The sequence below is a fragment of the Seriola aureovittata genome, chromosome 13, assembly GCF_021018895.1.
Source record: "Seriola aureovittata isolate HTS-2021-v1 ecotype China chromosome 13, ASM2101889v1, whole genome shotgun sequence".
Taxonomy (NCBI): Eukaryota; Metazoa; Chordata; class Actinopteri; order Carangiformes; family Carangidae; genus Seriola; species Seriola aureovittata.
In genome coordinates, this window is record NC_079376.1 from 737,501 (window position 1) to 757,500 (window position 20,000).

At 46.2% G+C, this 20,000-nt stretch overlaps 1 protein-coding gene across 1 annotated transcript in view; it reads right to left on the reverse strand.

The window, feature by feature from the left end:
• Positions 1 to 20,000, reverse strand: part of akap6 (A kinase (PRKA) anchor protein 6) — a 188,931-nt gene that overhangs the window by 36,267 nt on the left and 132,664 nt on the right. Inside the window, exons 16-17 of the mRNA XM_056392722.1 lie at positions 15,144 to 15,290; positions 5,953 to 6,213 (exon numbers count right to left, since the gene is read on the reverse strand). Coding sequence (XP_056248697.1) covers positions 5,953 to 6,213; positions 15,144 to 15,290 — 408 coding nt within the window. The remainder of the gene's footprint in view (positions 1 to 5,952; positions 6,214 to 15,143; positions 15,291 to 20,000) is intronic.

The window sequence follows — 20,000 nt, forward strand, 5'->3', positions numbered from 1 at the left end:
CTATCTGTCTGTCTGTCTGTCTGTCTACCTATCTGTCTGTCTGTCTGTCTGTCCGTCCTCACTCTCACTGTGTCATTAAGCAGCAGGTGGGCGGGGCAGGCAGGTTGCTGTGTGTCAGTGCAGGTGATGTGCACCTGTTGCTGTGGAGGCAGTGTTGAGTTGATGATGGGATGTCGGTTCAAACAGGTGACACTGAGTCAAGGTGAATTACAATGAATGAAAGTAAAATATCACCGAGGTATTTGGAGACGAAAAGATGAAAATGACCCTGAATGTTTCTTTCTCTGTCTCCATCTTTTTCTTCTCCTTTTCTTTTGTCATGTCTTCTTCTCTCCTCCTCTCGCCTCCTCCTCTTCTTCCCTCTTTCCTTCTCTCCCCTCGTCACTCTCTGCTTCCTCTCTCTCTCTCTGTTTTCATTCGCTCTCCATCTCCACTCCTTCAGCAGATGAAAGAGCCGAGTGTTTTCTTCTCCTCCTGAGCAGATGAAGATGAAAGTCTGATCTGTTTGTTGGCGCCGTTACCGTGGCAACGCCTCACCTGTTTACTCGCCTTCAACCCCTAACGAGCAACTCTTAACAAGAAAACACCTCTTCAAAACACCAACGACCGCGCACCCGTACACACACACGCGCGCGCGCGCGCGCACGCACACACACGCACGCACACACACACACACACACACACACAGCTTGTGTTGTTGGCAGGGAGTCGGTGGATCTTTAATCTCATCATGCAGCAGGTATCGATATCAGAGCCTCGCTGTCACCTTCTATTAGCTGCCTGAGAGATGCTGGGGGGGGGGGGGGGGGGGTGGTTAGGGTCATGTATTGTTGAGGATGGGGGGTCACCGTACACAGAGGTCACAGCGGTGACTCCATGCAGACCGGTGATTCAGACAAATCACGACCAGTCATCTACACCATCACGTCAGGTGGATCAGGTTTCAACAGCATCACAAATTCAGGACCAGAATTTTCAGTCTCGTTGCTCCGACTCGTGACGGGAATATAACACGACATGTGGCACAATATTACTAACCAACAAGGTTCAGTAAGTGCCACATATACGTACGGGTGTGCGCCGAAGCTTCAGGCACATCAGTCTCATGTTCATGTTAAAACCAGTAAAACTACAGGGTGAGAAGAGACCGAATCCAAAGCCCTTAAAATACTAATACGAGGCATCAGCTGTCTGAGTTAAACACAGTTTAAAGTTATAAAATGTCTAAAAACAACTGTTTTCTACATATATATATACATATATACATGCATACATATATATATATATATATATATGTATGCATGTATATATATGTATATATATATATATATATATATATATGTATATATATGTATATATGTATATATATGTATATATGTATATATATGTATGTATGTGGTTGAGTTGTGTTCTTACATCATCACGACTGTTTCCATCAAACCAGAGAAACCCGTGATTTTAATCAGGGTGATGTGTCATTGGTCAGTGGAGTCAGTTATTCTAATTTAACAGATGCTGAAATACGGTGTAAGCACATGTGACGAGGGCGGGGTTCAGGTCTGATCGAAGGAGCTGGGAGGGAGGGAGCGAGGTGTGTTCAGTCATTGATTATAAAAACAATCACGTCCAATCAATTGGAGTCAGAATTGGGTCACGTCTCAGGGCGGGAGGTGAGATGGGTGGGTGCATGAACAGCAGGAAGAGGGCGGGGTCATGAGTCATGAGCAGGAAAAGAAGGACAGGTTCACGGTGCAAACTGTGGGGGGGTTAAAACTTAGAAACGGCAGGAGGAAGGAGAGCTGAAAATAGAAACGAGGGGGGGGGGGGGTCATGTGTTACAAATGATGAGGAGGGCCGCGGGGCAAAGGGCATGATTGGAGGGGGGTGGGGGGTAACAAACAGTAGGGGAGGGTGGGTTCATCTACTGTCAGCAGCAGGGGAGAGAGGGAGCAGCCGGACAGATAACAAGACAGAGGAGGACGGATACAGAGAACAAGACGGACGGATACGAAGAACAAGGGAGAGAGAGGAGGAGCACAGAAAGAGAGGTGGGACGAGAGAGAGAGAGATGGACAGACTGATAAAGAGACAGAGGAGCTTCACTTCAGAGGAATGAGCTAAACACTGATACCCACAATCTACACTCACATCTGTGTGTGTGTGTGTGTGTGTGTGTGTGATTTCAGAGGCTGTGAACGAACAGTGTGTGTCCGTCAAAAAGGACAGAAAGAAAAGAAAAAAAGAAAGAAAGGAAGGAAGAAATGAAAGAAAAGAAAGACAGAATATCTGAATAACCTTCATATTACACGTGTTATTACACCTCTCACCTCTGATGATGTTGTTATGACAGTAATAGTATTAGTCATATTATGGGGTCAGTAAAACCTGGAGTAATATCAATAACATGTTCATGAGATCACAAGATGTAAAATACATATTTCTAATGTTGTAATATTTAAAAAACATATTTTTCACTGAGCTGTTTTGGTGCAATCAATGATTTATTTCATTGATTGATTTATTTTATAATAATAATGAAAATAAACTTTATTCATTTGGCACTTTTCATACACAAGGAGCAGCTCAAAGTGTTTTGATGAGTATAAAAGAGAGGTTTAGTTTGTATGTTGTATGTTGTTGTATGTGCAGAGTGTGTGAACATGTAGTAAGACTGTTCCATGTTGATGATCAATGACATTGTGAAGGTTCTGGCTCTGAACGTTTCTACACTTTTACAGAATCCATCAGAAACGACTTCCTGTGTTTGTGTTGACATGAGCGGTTCGTGACGTCAGGAGACACCTGGACACTTAAAGAGACAGTAGCTGTGGACGCAGCGACGGAGGAAGTCAACACATTATTCTCTGCTTCACGTCAGCTGGTCGCTCAGATGTCTGATCATATGAAACAGCTGATTAGATCAAGTGAGGAGGAAACCACCGACCGGAGACACACACACACACACACACACACACACACACACACACACACACACACTCCAGAGCAGGTGTGTGTGTGTGTGTGTCAGGCTCAGTCTATTAATTCTCGGTGTGTCCGGCCCCCAGAGCGTCTCCACTACAATAGCGAGTCATCGGAGGCCCGGGGCCTGCTGGAGGAACGTCTGGCTGACGCCATATCTTAAAGGACCGCTAATTCAATTAAGAGGCAGGTTGCAGACAGACAGGTGGAGGAGGAGGGGGAGGGGGAGGAGGAGGAGGAGGAGGAGGAGGAGGAGGGGGAGGAGGAGGAGCGGAGGGGGAGGAGGAGGGGGAGGGGGTGCACGGATGGAAGCTGAAATGTGAAGAAACAGGGTGAGAGAGAGGACAGGGTGCCACATACAGTCTGAGAGGAGAGAGAGAAATCACAGACAGCAGCTTTAACACCCCCCCGACAAACTGAGGCTCAACCTGTCACCTGTCTGAGGGATGCACAGGTGGACGCACAGACCCTGTGATGTCACTGATGCCAACATCTGTCAAGAAGAGCTAACAACAGCTTTCGAGCCGACCACATGATCTGCATCATGAGCGAGTTCAACCAGGAAGACGGCGTCCTCCATGTCTTCACCAGCACAGTTTCCCGCTCTCTCTCTAAGCTCCGCCAGCTCATTCTCCTCTTCATCCAATCACAAACTGACACTCTGGCCTTCAGCGCTGTTCCCACAGTCTGAGCAGCAGAGTCTTTTCCTCCTGTCGCTGTTTCTCTCTCTGTTGTTGTCTGTCCCGGTTGAAATAGATCTGTTGACCATCGAGGCCAGTATCTGTCCTCAGTGGACCTCAGACCTTCCTCCTGCAGGTTCCTCTTCCTCCCCGGGATCTTCTGTTCAGACGCTCAGGGATCCAAGACTCCCTTCACCTCCACTCTTGTGGGCTGGAGACAAATGTCCACGGTGTGTTTCGGGCTGGACACCTGCACTGCAGGGACAGGGTCGTGTTGTTGGGACACGTTAACACAGTGTTTATGTTTGTGAGTGTGAGTGTGTTAAAGCGAGCGCTGCAGCAGTGTGTCCGTCTGAAACGCCTCATACATTTGTGTTTTATAAATGTGTGTGTGAGTGTGTGTGTGTGTGAGTGTGTGTATGGCCTCGGCGACCTCTGCCGACCCCCGCTGCTTTCTCATACAGCCGTACAGTAATAAGCTGCAGCGCAGAAATCGAACCCATTTACGAGTCCAAATGCCAAAAACAGACAAATGACGGCTCAGATGGAGTCGACTTCTCTTAAAATGGAGCCCCTTCTCTCCATTTAGCCCCGCTCCCCCCCGCTCTCCCTCTCCATACAAATGACTGCTATCAATATTTCCAATCTTCATTTCTCCAGAAGCTCACAGCCTCTTTCTGCCAGAAATCAATGGCTTCCCACTGAGAGCTGTGACAAGGATCAAAAGTACGAGCGGCTCCGCTCACTTTCTCCAGATAAAGTCTCCGTTCTATACAGTTTCATCACTTAGGCAGCCGGTGTGTGTGTGTGTGTGTGTGTGTGTGTGTGTGTGTGATGCATGTGTGTGCGCTGTGTTCACATTAATACTGACCAGTTTACAACTAGAAGTTTGCAGCTCCGGTGTCAAACTATGAGACTGTTTGTTACAGGAACAAACTAAATATCATTTCATTTGTACATTTTACAGCGTTGACGTCTGGTGTCCACGCGACTCTGGAGTTTTCCCGCCTCTTAATCTGAGACTTCTGGAAACGCTGCTGACCCTGTTTTAGTTTGAAAACTCCAGAGTTGTGTTTAATGGAGACGATGACGCAGACGCCCACGCTGGCTTCCTGTTCTTATATCTGCACATGTACAGAAATGTACTGAGTATTTCTTATTGATCTTATTCATCCCAGACTCTGTTTCTATTCTTATTTTAATTCTTTATAAGATTTTTCCCTTGTTTTAGCTTCTCTTTTGTTCTGCTGTGTCACTTTGAGTTTCCTCTACAGGATCAATAAAGTTTTTCTTCTCTTATCAATAAATCACAGACTGAACATGTGTTTGTGTCTTTGTGGATGTTTGAAACTTTGGGACTAAAGTCATCAGCTGGTGTTTCTGTCATCTGTCTGTAAAAGTGTGTGTTTTCATCTGTGTGTGTGTGTGTGTGTGTGTGTGTCTATGAGTGTGACTGTAAGTGTGTGTTGTCTTGTCAGTATGGGCGGGCATACATGAATTAATGCATTTCTATTTCAGCACATGTACACGTGTATGACTGTGTGTGTGTGTGTGTGTGTGTGTGTGTGTATTTGTGGTTGTCAGTCACACGGCGGGGCTAGGCTAATCAGCGCAGCTAGCTGTTCGCTGTGTGATGTAGACTGATTAATATCCTGTTAGCGTCCCGCGGCTCTTAAGGCTAACTGCTGTTTCCTCCATACATCCATCTCTTCAAAACAGCCCTGCTTTCATCTGGCCTCATTAAGACGATGTATTACTATACTTAGCCACAACACACACACACACACACACACACACACACACAGCCAACATGTTTGTTTTTTTTAGATAAAGCTTAATGCTGATTGGCCAAAGCTTTGTCACATATTTGACAGGAACAAAAGTTTGTGAAGAGAAGTTCATGAACACACCTGAGTGTTTTTAGTCTGCGTTCCCTCTCTGGTTACTGTTTATGATAAAGTTTATGTTCTATTCAGTGGATTCTAATTATCTATATACAGTTAATTATCTAAATAAGGTTAATAATCTATATAAAGTTAATTACCTATATACTGCATCTGAAATGTGACTTTAAACTTCATTCAGCAGGTTGAAGTGACTCAGTTTAACGGCAGCTGAACCAGAAACTGCAGGAGTCTGAACGACGTGTGAGATATACTGAAGAAAAGTGCACGTTACCATGTTTAACTAAAGTCAGATGCATCTGAACCTGACTGCTAACACTGGGTTTTCAGGTTGAGCTGCTGAAGGCTAACGTTCCTCTGTGCAGGTCGTCTCGAGCGTCTCTTCCTACCTTGAAGCTGCGCAGCTGCTCCGCGGCGTCTTTGTCCTGTCGGAGGCAGGAGTTGAAGATGAGCAGCTCGGTGTCTCGCAGCCACGCCTTCAGCTCTTTGATGCGAGCCTCCAGCTGCTCCAGGAGCGAGTTGGTGAGAGGGGAGAGCGCCGAGCGAGGGTTTTCCGCAGCGACGCCTCGACCGCCGACCAGCAGAGAGTTCACGCTCGCCGACCGCTTCCTCTGCGAAGAACTGGGCCCTGAATGCTCCGAGAGGATTTTCTTAAAAAAGAGAGAGAGAGGCAGGGAGTTAGTGTGAGGACTCCTTGTTGTGTCAATATCCCATCATGCAAAGCAGCACATCAATCAATACATACATGGCCATTAATCATTGACCCTCAGAGAAGTGCAGATCAATAAAGAGGATGTCATGTATCAGTGTGAACACGTCGCTGTAGAAGACGTCCTCATCGTGACGATGTCATCACTGACATTCGTCGGCCTTGATGTTGTTGTTGTGTCTGTTCTTCTTCTGTGACGTATATGACGTCGCACTTCCTGATTCTTAGATAATATCATAACATATCTTTTCTTATAAGAAGACGACGTTAATCTGCCAGATGTTTAACGCAGATGTTTTTGAACTTTCACTCAATAACCTGCAGAACAGTCGTCCTCAATATTATTTATTATCATCTCTCTTTGACAAGCTTCACATGATCATCTCTTACAATCTCAATCCACCATCTTGCTCATCATCTGCATTCTGATTTTATTCTGAAAGTCCTGACAGGAAGTAGTGATTCCTCTCCAGCCACAGTCACATGTTAAACCTCTGACTGACTGATTCTTTTCTTCATGTCACACATCGTGTGTCGCTCCGTCAGATGTTTGTCAAGCAACAGAACCTTTGGAACTTCCTTTCACAACTTTTCAGAATAAAAGCCCACAATAGCTTGAAACAAAGCGAAAAACGTTCTCACGGTTTTATTTTCTGGACAAAATCACTAAAGAGGAAGTGATTCTGCAGGTAACGGTTGCTCACTGCTTTAAGTCTTAATCTGGGACTCTGAGCTTCTTCGTCACTGTGTTGAGGATGAGGCTGAATGACTGAGTCTGACCCAGAGTTCTGTCTGAAGCAGCATCAGAGACTGAATCTGACTCAGGAGGTCAGGGGTCGCCAGTGGAGGTCCATGAGCAGCAGACCACCTGTGAGGGTCCACCTGTTCAGAACTGCAGCTTGGATGAACATGTGACCATGTTTATACAGAAATGCAGATCGTTTTCTTGCCACTGTGTCCGAGGTGATAAAATCTACGGCTCTGTGATATAATGATTCATTTCAACACGGCTGCTAATGCTGTTATTGTAGCTGCGAATTAGCTCGATGTTGCTAATGCTGTTGTAATCACGGTGGTGGAGCCTGTTATTATTGTGTTAACGAGGTTGCTATTGTTGACGAACAAACCTCTGAGATTGTAACTGCTGTTTTTCCAGGTGCAAACAGATCAGCTGCTAATGCAGAGCTTCTAGCGGCTTCACCTACAGAGCGACGTTCACGCCCGACACACAACACCGTTTAGGCACAATACAGACTGAAAGAGTGTTTAGTGAGGAGCAATCACTGTTTCAAATAGGAACCACTGAGAACAACAAGGGCCTGGCTCGCGAGCGTGTGTGTGTGCGTGTGTGTGTGTGTGTGTGTGTGTGTAATAAGCTCTGCAGAGTAATTTTCCAACCCCTGTTGATCACACAGTAAGACACAGCACGCGGCTGAGAGACACTATTCCCCACTTGTGTGTGTTTCTGTGTTTTTGTGCTCACACCTGAAAAGATCTCATCAATACGTATATATATCTATATATCTATATCTATTTCTATAGATATAGATATAGAATGGGGATGTTCTGTGCTGATCCTGGGGCAGACACTTGTGAGAGACCAACATTGTTAGCAACAGGCGTCGCAGCAACACGGGAGGAAGGGAGGTGGATGGTTCTGTGCATATTCAGCAGCTGGGGGATTCACTGTGGTGATCTGACATGATGCTTCAGCAGTTTGAGTTCGTCAAGTCGACTGGGAATCTTCCAAAGTTACTGTCTTTCTAGCAAGAAAATAGTGTCCAGGGAAACACAAAGAGGCAGTTTCACAGTGAAAAGAATGTAAAGTTGAACCATGTTAATTTGACTGGGCGAACTAAGGCTGCTGCGGGAAGAGAGGGAATACGGATTTTTAACATCACAACCTCGTTGTTTTCGCTGGAATTAAAATATCTCATCAAAAAAAAAGAAAAAGAAAAGTCCCTTCACTTCATTTCATCTTTGTTTCGTTGTGATTCCATGTGATTGATTGGATGTCTCTTCTTTTATTAACTGATCTATTGGTGCTGATGGAGTCTGATGGTGATGTTCTGACTTTCTTTATGGCAACAAGAGATTTACCTCATCAGTGTTTCTGCAGGTATTATGGATCTGTAATAATCAAACACAGCAGGACTCACAAACTCCTGCTTTTACTTCAGGAAGCAAAGGGAGAACCTGTAAACATCAACACTTACAGACACTTGCACTCTTCAGAGATGAAACCTGCTCTGTGAGAGATTTATTCCTTCTTCCTCCGGCCGTCACATTCCTCCCATCACGTCTCTTATCTCTGTATCAGATTTCTTCCTGTTTCACAATCAGCTGTTGGAAGTTGAGCTTTTATTTGCGAAGTGATTGGGTTTAGTGAAAGACGTATTAATAAGCCGTTGTGGAGGTGTTCACTAACATGTCTTATTAATTCTTGGTAAAGTTTCTGCCCATTTCACCAGCTTCACTTTCCATCTGTACACTATCTTGTCCTCCTCGGGTTCATGTCGTATTGTTTTGAAAAATGTTAAGGATCAAATAGCTGTTATCTTGCAGCTCTCGCTACAATTTTAACAAGCGGCCAAACAAGAGAAACTTTGAACACAGAGCGGCTCCTGAACGAGCTCCGCATGGGTCCCTGCTGCTAATTTGCATATGTATGTGTTTGTACAAAAGGTATTGAGTCGTTGGTATAGCAGCGACTCTCCCTCCTGTGTGGAAACACTACTTTAGCTGAACTCTGGCAGGTAAAACCAGCCCATTAGACGACGGAGAGGGGCGATAATAGGACCCCCTGATCGGTGTAATGTGCAGTTAGCTTTGTTCTGCGAAGAAGCGACAGTGATTATGAGTCTGTGGTTAGTTTGTCAGAGAGAAACAGAAGGAGAGAGAAGAGGAGGCGGCGCAGTGTACAAGAGTGGATATAAGCTACCGTCATTTAAAACACATAAAGTACATTTTTTCAAAACAAAAGCAACAAAAACATAAATTTTTTCCCCCAAGAAGACGAGATACATTTCCTTCCCTCTGCAGGTGGTTGTTCACACTGCGACTCAACCCCATCACAGTCTGTTTGTTTCCCCGGAGCCGAGCAGCACCACAGTCAGCTGACGTGTGGACGCTCGCCCGGCTCATCGCCGCCCGACTCTTTAACGCCGTCACAGTCTCATCTCTCCCCGGGAAACGTCCTCTGAGCTCTGGACGTCATTTCTCTAATTGCCTGTGTGTTTCGTGTTTGTGGCGTTATGTCGTATCCAGTGGACATTTCCTGTTTTCAAACTATTCAACACAGACACAGGAATCAATTTGTCCTTTGGGGAACATGAGTCTGAGACCTTTAAATTGTGCACTTCTTATTCAATCTATCTGAGTCATCCTCTGCTGTCAAGAGGACGTCCTGGGCTTTCTAGTGATGTCACAGTTGTGGGGGTGTGGCTAAAAGACCACATGGACTCTAATTTCAAAATGGCGGACGTCGCAGTTGCCAATAATCAAACTGTTTCTTTAATATCAGAGTCTGTCCTCTGTAGTGGACAGCAGGACTGACTGCTAACTAACTAACTAACTAACTAACCGACCGACCGACCGACCGACCGACCGACCGACCGACCGACTAACCAACTCCAGTTTTTACCTGCTCGTCAGTCTTCCAGGACGGAGAGACTGAAACATAAAGATCAGATCTCAGACACTTTGACTGTTGAGAAATGAAGCAGCTGCTGGAACCTTTGAGTTGAGACTGTTCACAGGTGAATGTGGCTCCACAGGTGAGAGAGCGATGACATCATCTGACAGCGCGGGGTCAAATTAAACGCACAGGGACGCTGGGTTCCTGCCGGACGTGCTGCATCTTGTTAGAGATGACTGCGGTGTCGATACAGGATTCAATCAGTGTTATTGATCAGACACGGGATCAGGAAAAGAACGGCACTCGTCGTCTAAATGGTCGAGACGTTGTCAGTTGCGGTGCGTCGCTCTCTCGCTCTCTCTCTGTGTTTTACTGGAAACTTCTGAATTTAAAGTTGAGGAACAGTCAGAGTCACAACTTCTACTTTTAAAGACACAGAACAGACGTATCAAACATCCACAGACACATTCACCACTGGGTTTCTTCTCTTTGATCTAACGTCGTTTTAAATGTAATTCATCAGCTACTTCCTCACTGCATCTGAAAACCGGTGGATAAAGTATCAGCTGAAGTTGTTGTGAAGTTTCTATCATAAGATTTTTGATCGTGTTTCAGTTGCTCGACCATCAGACTCCGAAGGAAGTGGAGTATGAAAAAGAGACGGAGGGGAAAATAAAAGGTGAAGAGGACAAAGAGGAGAAGGAGCGAGGAAGGAAACACTGAGAGGAAAAGAGAGAAGGGGAAATAACAAGGTAAGAAACAAGGGAGAAACGGTGAAGAGGAGGAAAAACGAGGAAGAGGGAAAACGAGGGAGAAGAAGGAGCAAATGGAAACAGATCCAGTGCGAGCGGCTGAAAATGAGAAAGAAAATTAGCAAATAAGAGAGATAAAGAGAGGAGGAGAGCAAATGAAACAAAGAGAGAGATGAGGTGTTGTTTTTAGGAGACTCAATTAACCAGTCTGTTCTCCCTCTCTCCTCCTCCTCCTCCTCCTCTTCCTCCTCCTCCTCCTCCTCCTCCCTGCAGGCTGAGGTGGTGAGCGGCTCCTGACTCTGGTGTTTTAGACCGTGGATGGGAAAAAGGACGAATACGCGGATGAGAGGATGATTTAAAGAGTTAATTTACCTGCCGGATGAGAAATAAATAAACACCTTTGTCTAGTTTCCATTTCGACGTCTCTGTTAATCTCATTACATCTGTTCTTTGCTCTTATCAGACGGAGAGCACCAGCTATCTATTTATCCATCTATCCACTTTGCCATTACAGTGAATGAACACACACACACACACACACACCACACACACACACACACACACACACACACACACACACACTTTAACCTTGAACAAAAACAAAAAAAACCACGAGCTGCTGCCAAAATCCACAACAGGAAACATGAAAGCTAATTTACAGCCGCTTTATTTTCTTCGTCATTTGTGTGTGTGTGTGTGTGTGTGTGTGTGTGTGTGTGTGTGTGTGTGTGTGTGTGTGTGTGTGTACTGTCATAAATTCTTCATAAGGCCAGGACAGTTCAGAGGCGAGGCACAGGACATCAATTCCAGTTAATTCCCAATTTGTGTCAGAGCAGCAGATGCCGACGCCAGCACTGATAGGCCCGTTAATATGCTACTCAGACGCCATGTTGGGGGGGGGGGGGGGGGGGGGGGGGGGGCAGAGAGAGACACACGGAGCCCTTTGATGTATAATGAACATTTTGACAAGAAAAAAAAAATCACCTTATAAATTCAGATTAGAGAGCAAGGGATGAAAATCAAAGAACAAGGGGGGGGGCGAGGGAGGATGGATAGGAGGAAATCTGGAAGTTTGGAGAGGTAAAACAGTGGGAGGAGAGGAGACAATAAGAGAGAAGGAGCAGAGGAGGAGGTGATGATGGAGGTGAACAGGTTCCTCTGATCAGCTGTTAGACCGGAGGACACCCACCTGACTCAGGCTGCTCCTCGTCCTCATGAACTACTGTTTGAAAACACATAAAGTTTCATTTGAAGCTTGGATGTCCATATTTCTGCAGTCATGTGACGTGGCCTTATAATCCTGTCACACACAGGAAGTGTCACTTTAACTTCCTGTAGCAACGAGCAGCTTCAGGATCAGACGGTGAAATCCTCCGTCAGTTCACAACACAGGTTTATTATTTCCATGTTCATGAACGAGTTCATCAGATGAGAGTTCACAGGAAGTGACATTACTTTGTAAAAGGAAATATGGTTCATATGTAAATGAAAATATCAATGACCACCATAGCATGTAGATTTTGTGCAGCAACGTGCTGTAGAAATACAAACCAGACTTTAACACACGCTAACATACGTTTACTACTTTCTTATACGTTACTTTACATAATAATAAAAACGCTTCAAACTGTGTAAACATGCAGCTCTTTATGGAAATCCTGACAGGTACACTAACAGAGGGGGGCGGGGCTTTAGAAGTACACTAAAGTCTATCAACACGGGTGTCCGCATACTTTTGGCCAGATGAAGGAAAACCGAAAGAAAGAGAGAGAGAGAGAGAGAGAGAGATTAGAAGTGACTGCTTCACCGAGAGTTCGCATCACTACCCAGAATTCCTCTGTTCCCTGATGACACACACACACACGCGCGCACGCACACACACACACACACTTTGATATGTGCATGTGTGAGACGGCATTCAGAGTCTAAATGTCTCTGTCAGTAATAGAAGTTTAATCACAGTCTGGTTACTGTGGTAAGAGAGAGAGAGAGGGAGAGAGAGAGGGACAGAGAGAGAGAGGGAGAGAGGGAGAGAGAGAGAGGGAGAGAGACAGAGAGAGAGAGACTCATCTGTTGCTGTTTAATTTCTAAAAAGGAATCTGTTTCATGGAGGTTGATACATATGTTAATGCACATTCACACACACACTTCCAAAAACTGAGTGTGTGTGTGTGTGTGTGAGTGTGTGTGTGTGTGTGTGTGTGTGTGTGTGTGAGTGTGTGTGTGTGTGTGTGTGTGTGTGTGTGTGTGAGTGTGTGTGTGTGTGTGTGTGTGTGTGTGTGTGTGTGTGTGTGTGTGTGAGTGTGTGAGTGTGTGAGTGTGTGTGTGTGTGTGTGTGTGAGTGTGTGTGTGTGTGTGTGTGTGTGTGTGTGTCTGTGTGTGTCATTAGGGACTACAAGGAGACAGACACACACACAGACGGTGGTTTCTCCTCCACATATCTGTTGGTGTGAACGAGCTCGACAGGAGAGACGAGTTTTGTTTCTTCGCACGAACAAAGTCACATCGTCACATCGTCACATTTCAGGCTCCCGACGAGCCGCCGCCAGCTGTCACCGCCGCCGCAGACCTGGAATTAATCACCACGCCTGGGTAACGACAAACAACTGCCGCCGACGTGCCCATCAGCAAGGCAAACAATGCCTCACACGGCCTTTGTAGTATTCCAAACACGAGAGACGGGAGTTATTTCAGGAGAAGTTCGTTTCCTCACAAAGTCAGCTGACCGACAGGTGGCGCTCTAACCGGAAACTCCTGCTTCATCCGCCAGAACTAAACACCAGCACCCGAGTCAGAGAATACCTGGCGCTTCCATGACACGTCAAAGGCCGAGGATCATGGGTATCGTAGTTTTTAGTGTCAAAACGACATTTAACTGACTTTACTGTCTGGGTGGATGAAAGGGTCAAAGGTCGGACTCTGATCCAGTAGACTGGGGTTCTTCTCTTAAAGTTTAGTCCTTGTTCAGGTGAAGACAGAGTCCTCAGTCCTGCTGTTATATTCCACTGTGTTTACAGTGCAGCTTCTACATGACAGATCTGATCTGTCGGGTTGTGTTCTATGTCTTTTATGTTCTTAGGTTCTGCACGTGTTCCAAAGGTGAGAACCGGCACATTAATCAATAGCTGATTTGCATTGATTGATTGCATGTTTTCACAAAACTGTGTCTGTTTGTCTGTTTGTTTGTTTGTCTGTTTGTTTGTTTGTTTGTTTGTCTGTTTGTTTGTTTGTCTGTTTGTTTGTTTGTTTGTCTGTTTGTTTGTCTGTTTGTCTGTTTGTTTGTCAGCAGGATTACACACAAAGTTCTGAACCAACTGGCTCCAAACTTGCTCATTACATTTCAGGAGTGCAGATCTATAAGATCTAGACAGACGTGTCGGACTGGTGGAAGACGCTCTGATCGCCGTTCTAGTTTATTCTCACACATAATAATATATTCTTTAATAGAAATATAGAATTTAATGTTTTGTTTCTGCTTCCTGACGATGAGTTGAAGTAAATGTTCTCTACAAGGGAATCTACCTACCTACCTGTCTATCTACCTGTCTGTCTGTCGACCTGTCTGTCTGTCTGTCGACCTGTCTACCTGTCTGTCTTTTCATCCTTTCATCATCGTACATTCCACCACACAGTTAAAGGCCACAGCAGCAGCAGGGCTCCTTAATTGAGACGACACTAATTATCATCTTCATGTTCTAGATTAGATCAGCGCTGATTAGCCTAAAATTAGACACACACACACACACACACACACACAGTCCTGTCTCAAAGGAAATATCAGTTTAATCCTCCAGATACCGTCTATGTTTGACTCGTCTGGAGGCCACTGTTGCACTCCTGTATTTCTGAAACTTGCCTCTGTGTGTGTGTGTGCGTGTGTGTGTGTGTGTGCGTGTGTGTGCGTGTGTGTGCTTGCGTGCGTGCGTGCGTGTGTGTGCGTGTGTGTGCGTGTGTGTGTGTGCGTGCGTGCGTGTGTGTGTGTGCGTGTGTGTGTGCGTGTGTGTGTGTGCGTGCGTGTGCGTGTGTGTGTGTGTGTGCGTGTGTGTGTGTGTGTGTGCGTGTGTGTGCGTGTGTGTGTGTGTGTGTGCTTGCGTGCGTGCGTGTGTGTGCGTGTATGCGTGTGTGTGTGTGTGCGTGTGTGTGCGTGTGTGTGTGTGTGTGTGTGTGTGTGCGTGCGTGTGTGTGTGCGTGTGTGTGCTTGCGTGCGTGCGTGTGTGTGTGTGCGTGTGCGTGTGTGTGCGTGTGTGTGCGTGTGTGTGTGCGTGTGTGTGTGTGCTTGCGTGCGTGCGTGCGTGTGTGTGCGTGTGTGTGTGTGTGTGTGTGTGTGCGTGTGTGTGTGTGTGTGCTTGCGTGCGTGCGTGTGCGTGCGTGTGTGTGTGTGTGTGTGTGTGTGTGTGTGTGTGCGCGTGCGTGCGTGCGTGCGTGTGTGTGTGTGTGTGTGTGTGTGTGTGGTGTGTGTGTGTGTGTGTGTGTGTGTGTTACCTCCAGCTGACTCCAGGTGTGTGTCAGGTTGTGTATTTTGCAGTGGAAGCTGCTGGGTAGTTCGGTGCCGCTCCTCTTCAGAGACTCGGCTCGGCCCAGCAGGCCGGTCTTCCTGCTCTCCATCATCATCAGCTCGGCGTGGCTGCTCTGGAGACAGACAGACGACAGGACAGACGCCGTCACACACACGGACACATGATCAAACCCGTAGCTTTCCTCATGCTAATGACCTGATGTCTGTCACCAGACGTCTCAGTCACCTGACTCCCCACGCCAGCCTCACCTGTCTCACATTCCCTCATCCCTTCTCTGTACATCACCTGTCTTTCCTCAGTTATTAGCCCCATCGTTGAGTTCTCGCCTGTCGCTGCAGCTGTTCCCTGACTTCCTGTTTGTTCTCTACTCTTCACTGCATCTACGGAGGCAGCAAGTCAGTAAGTCAGCACTGAACCAATCTGCACCAAAGCCTGTGCAGGGGTGAGGCGTGGGCCTGAGACGAGTCCCTCACACTTTGGTTCAGATCCATAAGAGCCAGACGGACGTGACAGATTGATCAGAATTAAAAGCTTGAAAACTTCATTCTTTCTTCGCCCGTATTAAACACAGCAGAGAGCCAACAGGAAATGTAGGGATCAGACAAAGGGGAGGACCAATCCTCGTGTTGGACCTTTGTGATTCCATCTAAACCCCCGGGACGCCATGATGCTCCTTTCTCTACCAGTAGAAGTTTGGTTTCTCCAGACAGGACCTTTAGCTTGAGGAGACACAGACTCCAACCAGACAGAGAAAGAGACATGAAGTCAGGGTGAGGGAGGTTTAACGTGCACTTTGTTAAACTATAACCTCAAGCTGTTAGTCACCTCACTTTGACCAAACCGTTTATCTGCCACAACCACCACCTTTGTCTCGCGCTGACCCAACCCATCATTGATAATAATGTAGGACGGAATTTAAAACCGCTGGTATTGAGGCGTAACCCACGGCAACATGCCGATATAATCCACTTCTCGGATGTTGATCTGACAGTATATGACTACACATTCAGACCTCTGATCAGCCAATAGAAAAACGTCACGTTAATTATGTTTGAAAGAGTTTCCTGCAGCAGCTGAAGCAGAATTATGATTTTCAGACACTTGAAAGCGCTTGGTTAAGATCATGGATCATGGTTCCTGGAACATAATCCAGGTAGTGATGATGTCTCTGAGACTGATTTGACTCGGGGACGTTGGTAGTGTCGGTACATATTTAATTTCTGGAGACATTTTGAAGTGTTTTGTGACTCTGCGTCTCCACGCGTCGAAGCTGCTGTGAATCTACGCCGCTGCAGCTGCCGTCCTCCACAAAGAGGGAGGCGTCGCAGGCCTGCAGGTGGAGAGTGTTTGACACTCAAAAGACAGACTGTCGGCGCAGCGCTGCTTTAACTGCTCTTTGAAACGGAAGCACATCTTTCTTATTGTTGTTGTTTGCAGCTCATCTCATGATGAAACGTTGGAGGGATCCGCAGGAGTTTCCAGCAGGTTCTTCACTCGCTGCTTCGCCTGCTTTGAGCGCATTAAAGGGTAAAAGTGTCGCAGCTCTGCAGCTCCACAGACGCGCGGGAATCAAACGCAGCAGCGGCAGCACTTGACGGCAGACTGCAGACGCCTTTATAGAAAGATTTTCAAGAAATGCTCCATTTTGTAGCACCAAGCGCCGCTGAATATTTTCTCACCTTCTGCTTTACGCTTTTGTTTGAGCGCTGTGGTTGGGGAGTGAAGGAGCGGCGGAGCACTTTTCTATTTCTGAATCAAAAAGTCACTGTTTAAGCAAAGTGTGGGGGAAAGATTTTGACTTTTAAAATCATATTTTAGTTGCAGTTTCCCCACATGGTGCAGCTGACTGCGTTCATCCTGACATCTTGAAATGTCACCATTTACTGCTCACAAAGACGTTGCCAGTTTTTAAACTCTGGCAGCGATCAACAGCGTCAAGTGCCAGACTTTCAGTTTGGCTCGTTTCTTCACTGAATTTTCAAAAGCTCAGTGGAAAACACTCGTCTGAGAACCAGAGCTGCCACTTCATCCAGCGCCATTCCTTCAGCCAAAACCTGTCCAACAATTTGCTTTATGCACTTTTTTTCTTACATATTAAAATTGATATTAATCAGGTTTAATGTGCTGACGCATGTATACAGAGAAAGTTGCACAGTATTTCTATTTAATAGTATTACTGTCCTCTAAACCTGTTTTGGTTTTACTTATTTACAACTTCGTCGCCTCGACAAACAAATCCTTTCTGTAAAGCTCCATGTTTCTTCTTCTTCTGTGTTTTATTTGAAGTGTTGATCCATCAGAAGATCTAAAAACCATCTCAGTGTAGTTTTACATCTCCTCTCTCAGGCTTCTCTCTGCAGATCTAGTAACAACAGGTCGGTGAGCCAATCAGAAGAGAGGAGGCTCTGAGCCTCTCTTCTGATTGGCTGACTGTTTTCTGAGTGATCCAATAAAAATATAGCAGATTTCAGGTAAAAACACTCAGAGAAACCAAATCCTGCAAGGTTTGGATGGTGGGTCCAGGTGGGCGGGGCTTGGTGACTGCTTTGTTGTGACATCACAAAGTTCCAGAAGTCCTGACGGCTGGTTTTAAGGCTCAGTTTCTGAATACAGGCTGTGTGCGTTTCTCTGTGGACTGAGGCTTTGTCGTCGTCGTCTTCTGGTTTCATGTCTTCCCTCGTCTTGTTTTAAAGTCCTGGTTGTATTTATATATTTCTGTTAATGAACTCTGGGGGTCGCCCAAGGGTGGGGGTGACAACTGTCCTTCTGTTTCCCCCCGTCCTTTCATACTTTGTCCCTTCATCTTTTTGTCGCTCGTTCTCCTTTCGTCCTTCACTCTGTCCGTTCACTCACAGCGCTCCCTCCATCTTTGTCATTTGCAGCTCAACACTTCTCCACCTTTATCTTCTTTACTGTAACACCCCCTCGGCCTCAGCCCTCCCCTTGTATTTGCTTAATTCATCCATCTTTTTCTCCATCACTTTCCATCTATCTCTCCTCTTTCTTCCCTCTTTTCAGTTGTTAGCGTAACTCTCCTTCAATGCCTCCATCTTTTTTTTTTTTTTTGCTTAATTTCCCTCCTCCTCCTCCTCTCTTTTCTCTTTCTCCTCTTTTCATTTTCTGCATCGATAGCTACTTGATTCTACTTTTCCCTTGTCGTTTATCATTACCGCCTGGCCCCATTTGAATATTTAAATGTCTCTTCTCTGACTGTGTGTGTGTGTGTGTGTGTGTGTGTGTGTGTGTGTGTGTGTGTGAGAGGATGTATGCATGCATGTGTATGTGTGTGTGTGTGTGTGTGTGTGTGTGTGTGTGTGTGTGTGTGTGTGAGAGGATGTATGCATGCGTGTGTGTGTGTGTGTTTTTGCTGTGCTGTCATCAGAGAGGCGGCGGCCATTTTTCAATGTCGCCGATTCTGATGGAGATGCTATCGCTTGGCGCTTCACAGCCATCCATCCCCTTCACTTAGCTAATAGCCACGCCGCGAGAACGAGGGATCGACAGCAGAAAAAAAAAAAGAAAGAGACGAGTGGAAGGTAAATATGTCGGCGTCGCACTCGTCTAACAGTCAGGAAATTATACGATTTATTTGCTGATGGCAAATATTGATTTAAAAAGGGGAAAGGGAGCTGGTGGGGAGGAGGGGGAGGGGTGTGGTGGGGGTTGGGGGTGGGGGTTGTTTTGTTGTTGTTGTTGTTTGTTTGAAGGATGCCACTGATCCAAAGTCAAAGAAAAGAGGGAGAGGGGAAGAACGGAAGATAGACATGCCGATTAAAATGCATGAGATCCGAACTTTGAGATAAGTGCTGAGAGAGGGATCTTGGAGAAATGGGGGGGGGGGGGGGGGGGGGGGGGGTGCATGGATGGCTAGTTGTGATGTATTCATGCCTCAAGTCAATCTCCATGCAAGGATGGACTGAGATACACAGGCCTGAGGACGGGGGGGGGGGGGGGGGGGGGGGGGGGGGGGAGGAGACAAAGAGATTGTGAAGGAGGGAGGAAGAGAAAGATACAGAAACAGATGGACAGAGTGACGGACGGAGGGAAGAGACACTTCGATGACAGGAAGCCGTACGTTGTGAGATGAAGCTCGACCAACGACAAACACTAGAGTCAAAGAGACGTCCGGGTGACGACGGCCGCTCACGCCGTTTCCCGCTCCACTCTGCCGCCGCGTCAACATCGTCCTCTGTGACTCAACACTGTGTCAGGGTTCTCAGTCTTACAGGGTTTAAAGCGAGGAACACGTCTGAGCCTGAAGTTTGTTTGGGGGGGGGGGTCAGCTGTGGACGGGTGACGGCTGAGGTTCATGTCACGACCCGTTTCAGAAAGACAGCAACAACAAATCTGATGGTTTCTAAATGTGACTCCTCACGTTACATCGAAACTAAAACCATCTACTGAGTCTGAAGAACAGCTGATCAACACGCCCGTCTTTCCACCGCTCAACACTCGCTCCTCCGCCGCTCTCTGAGCAGAGACATAATAATCCTGCTGCCGTCAAACCGCTGATACATCAGTCCCAGAGACTGATGAGGATGTGAAAACAAAACCAACAGCCTGTTCACTGCAGAGCGCGGCCACGTGCAGCCGACCCGTCACTGAGCCAGAGAGGCGACTGTAGGTCCACTGGACTCATACCAACAATAGCTTCCTTATGGCTCTGTACATATATATATATATATATATATATATACAGTATAATATAATATATACATACATTAGCCATATTCTTGCTACGCGACAGTTAAAACAAATACACAAGAATAGTTTCATAGATAGAACTTTCTATTTTCAAATGTAAAACTCCATGTTGGTATGT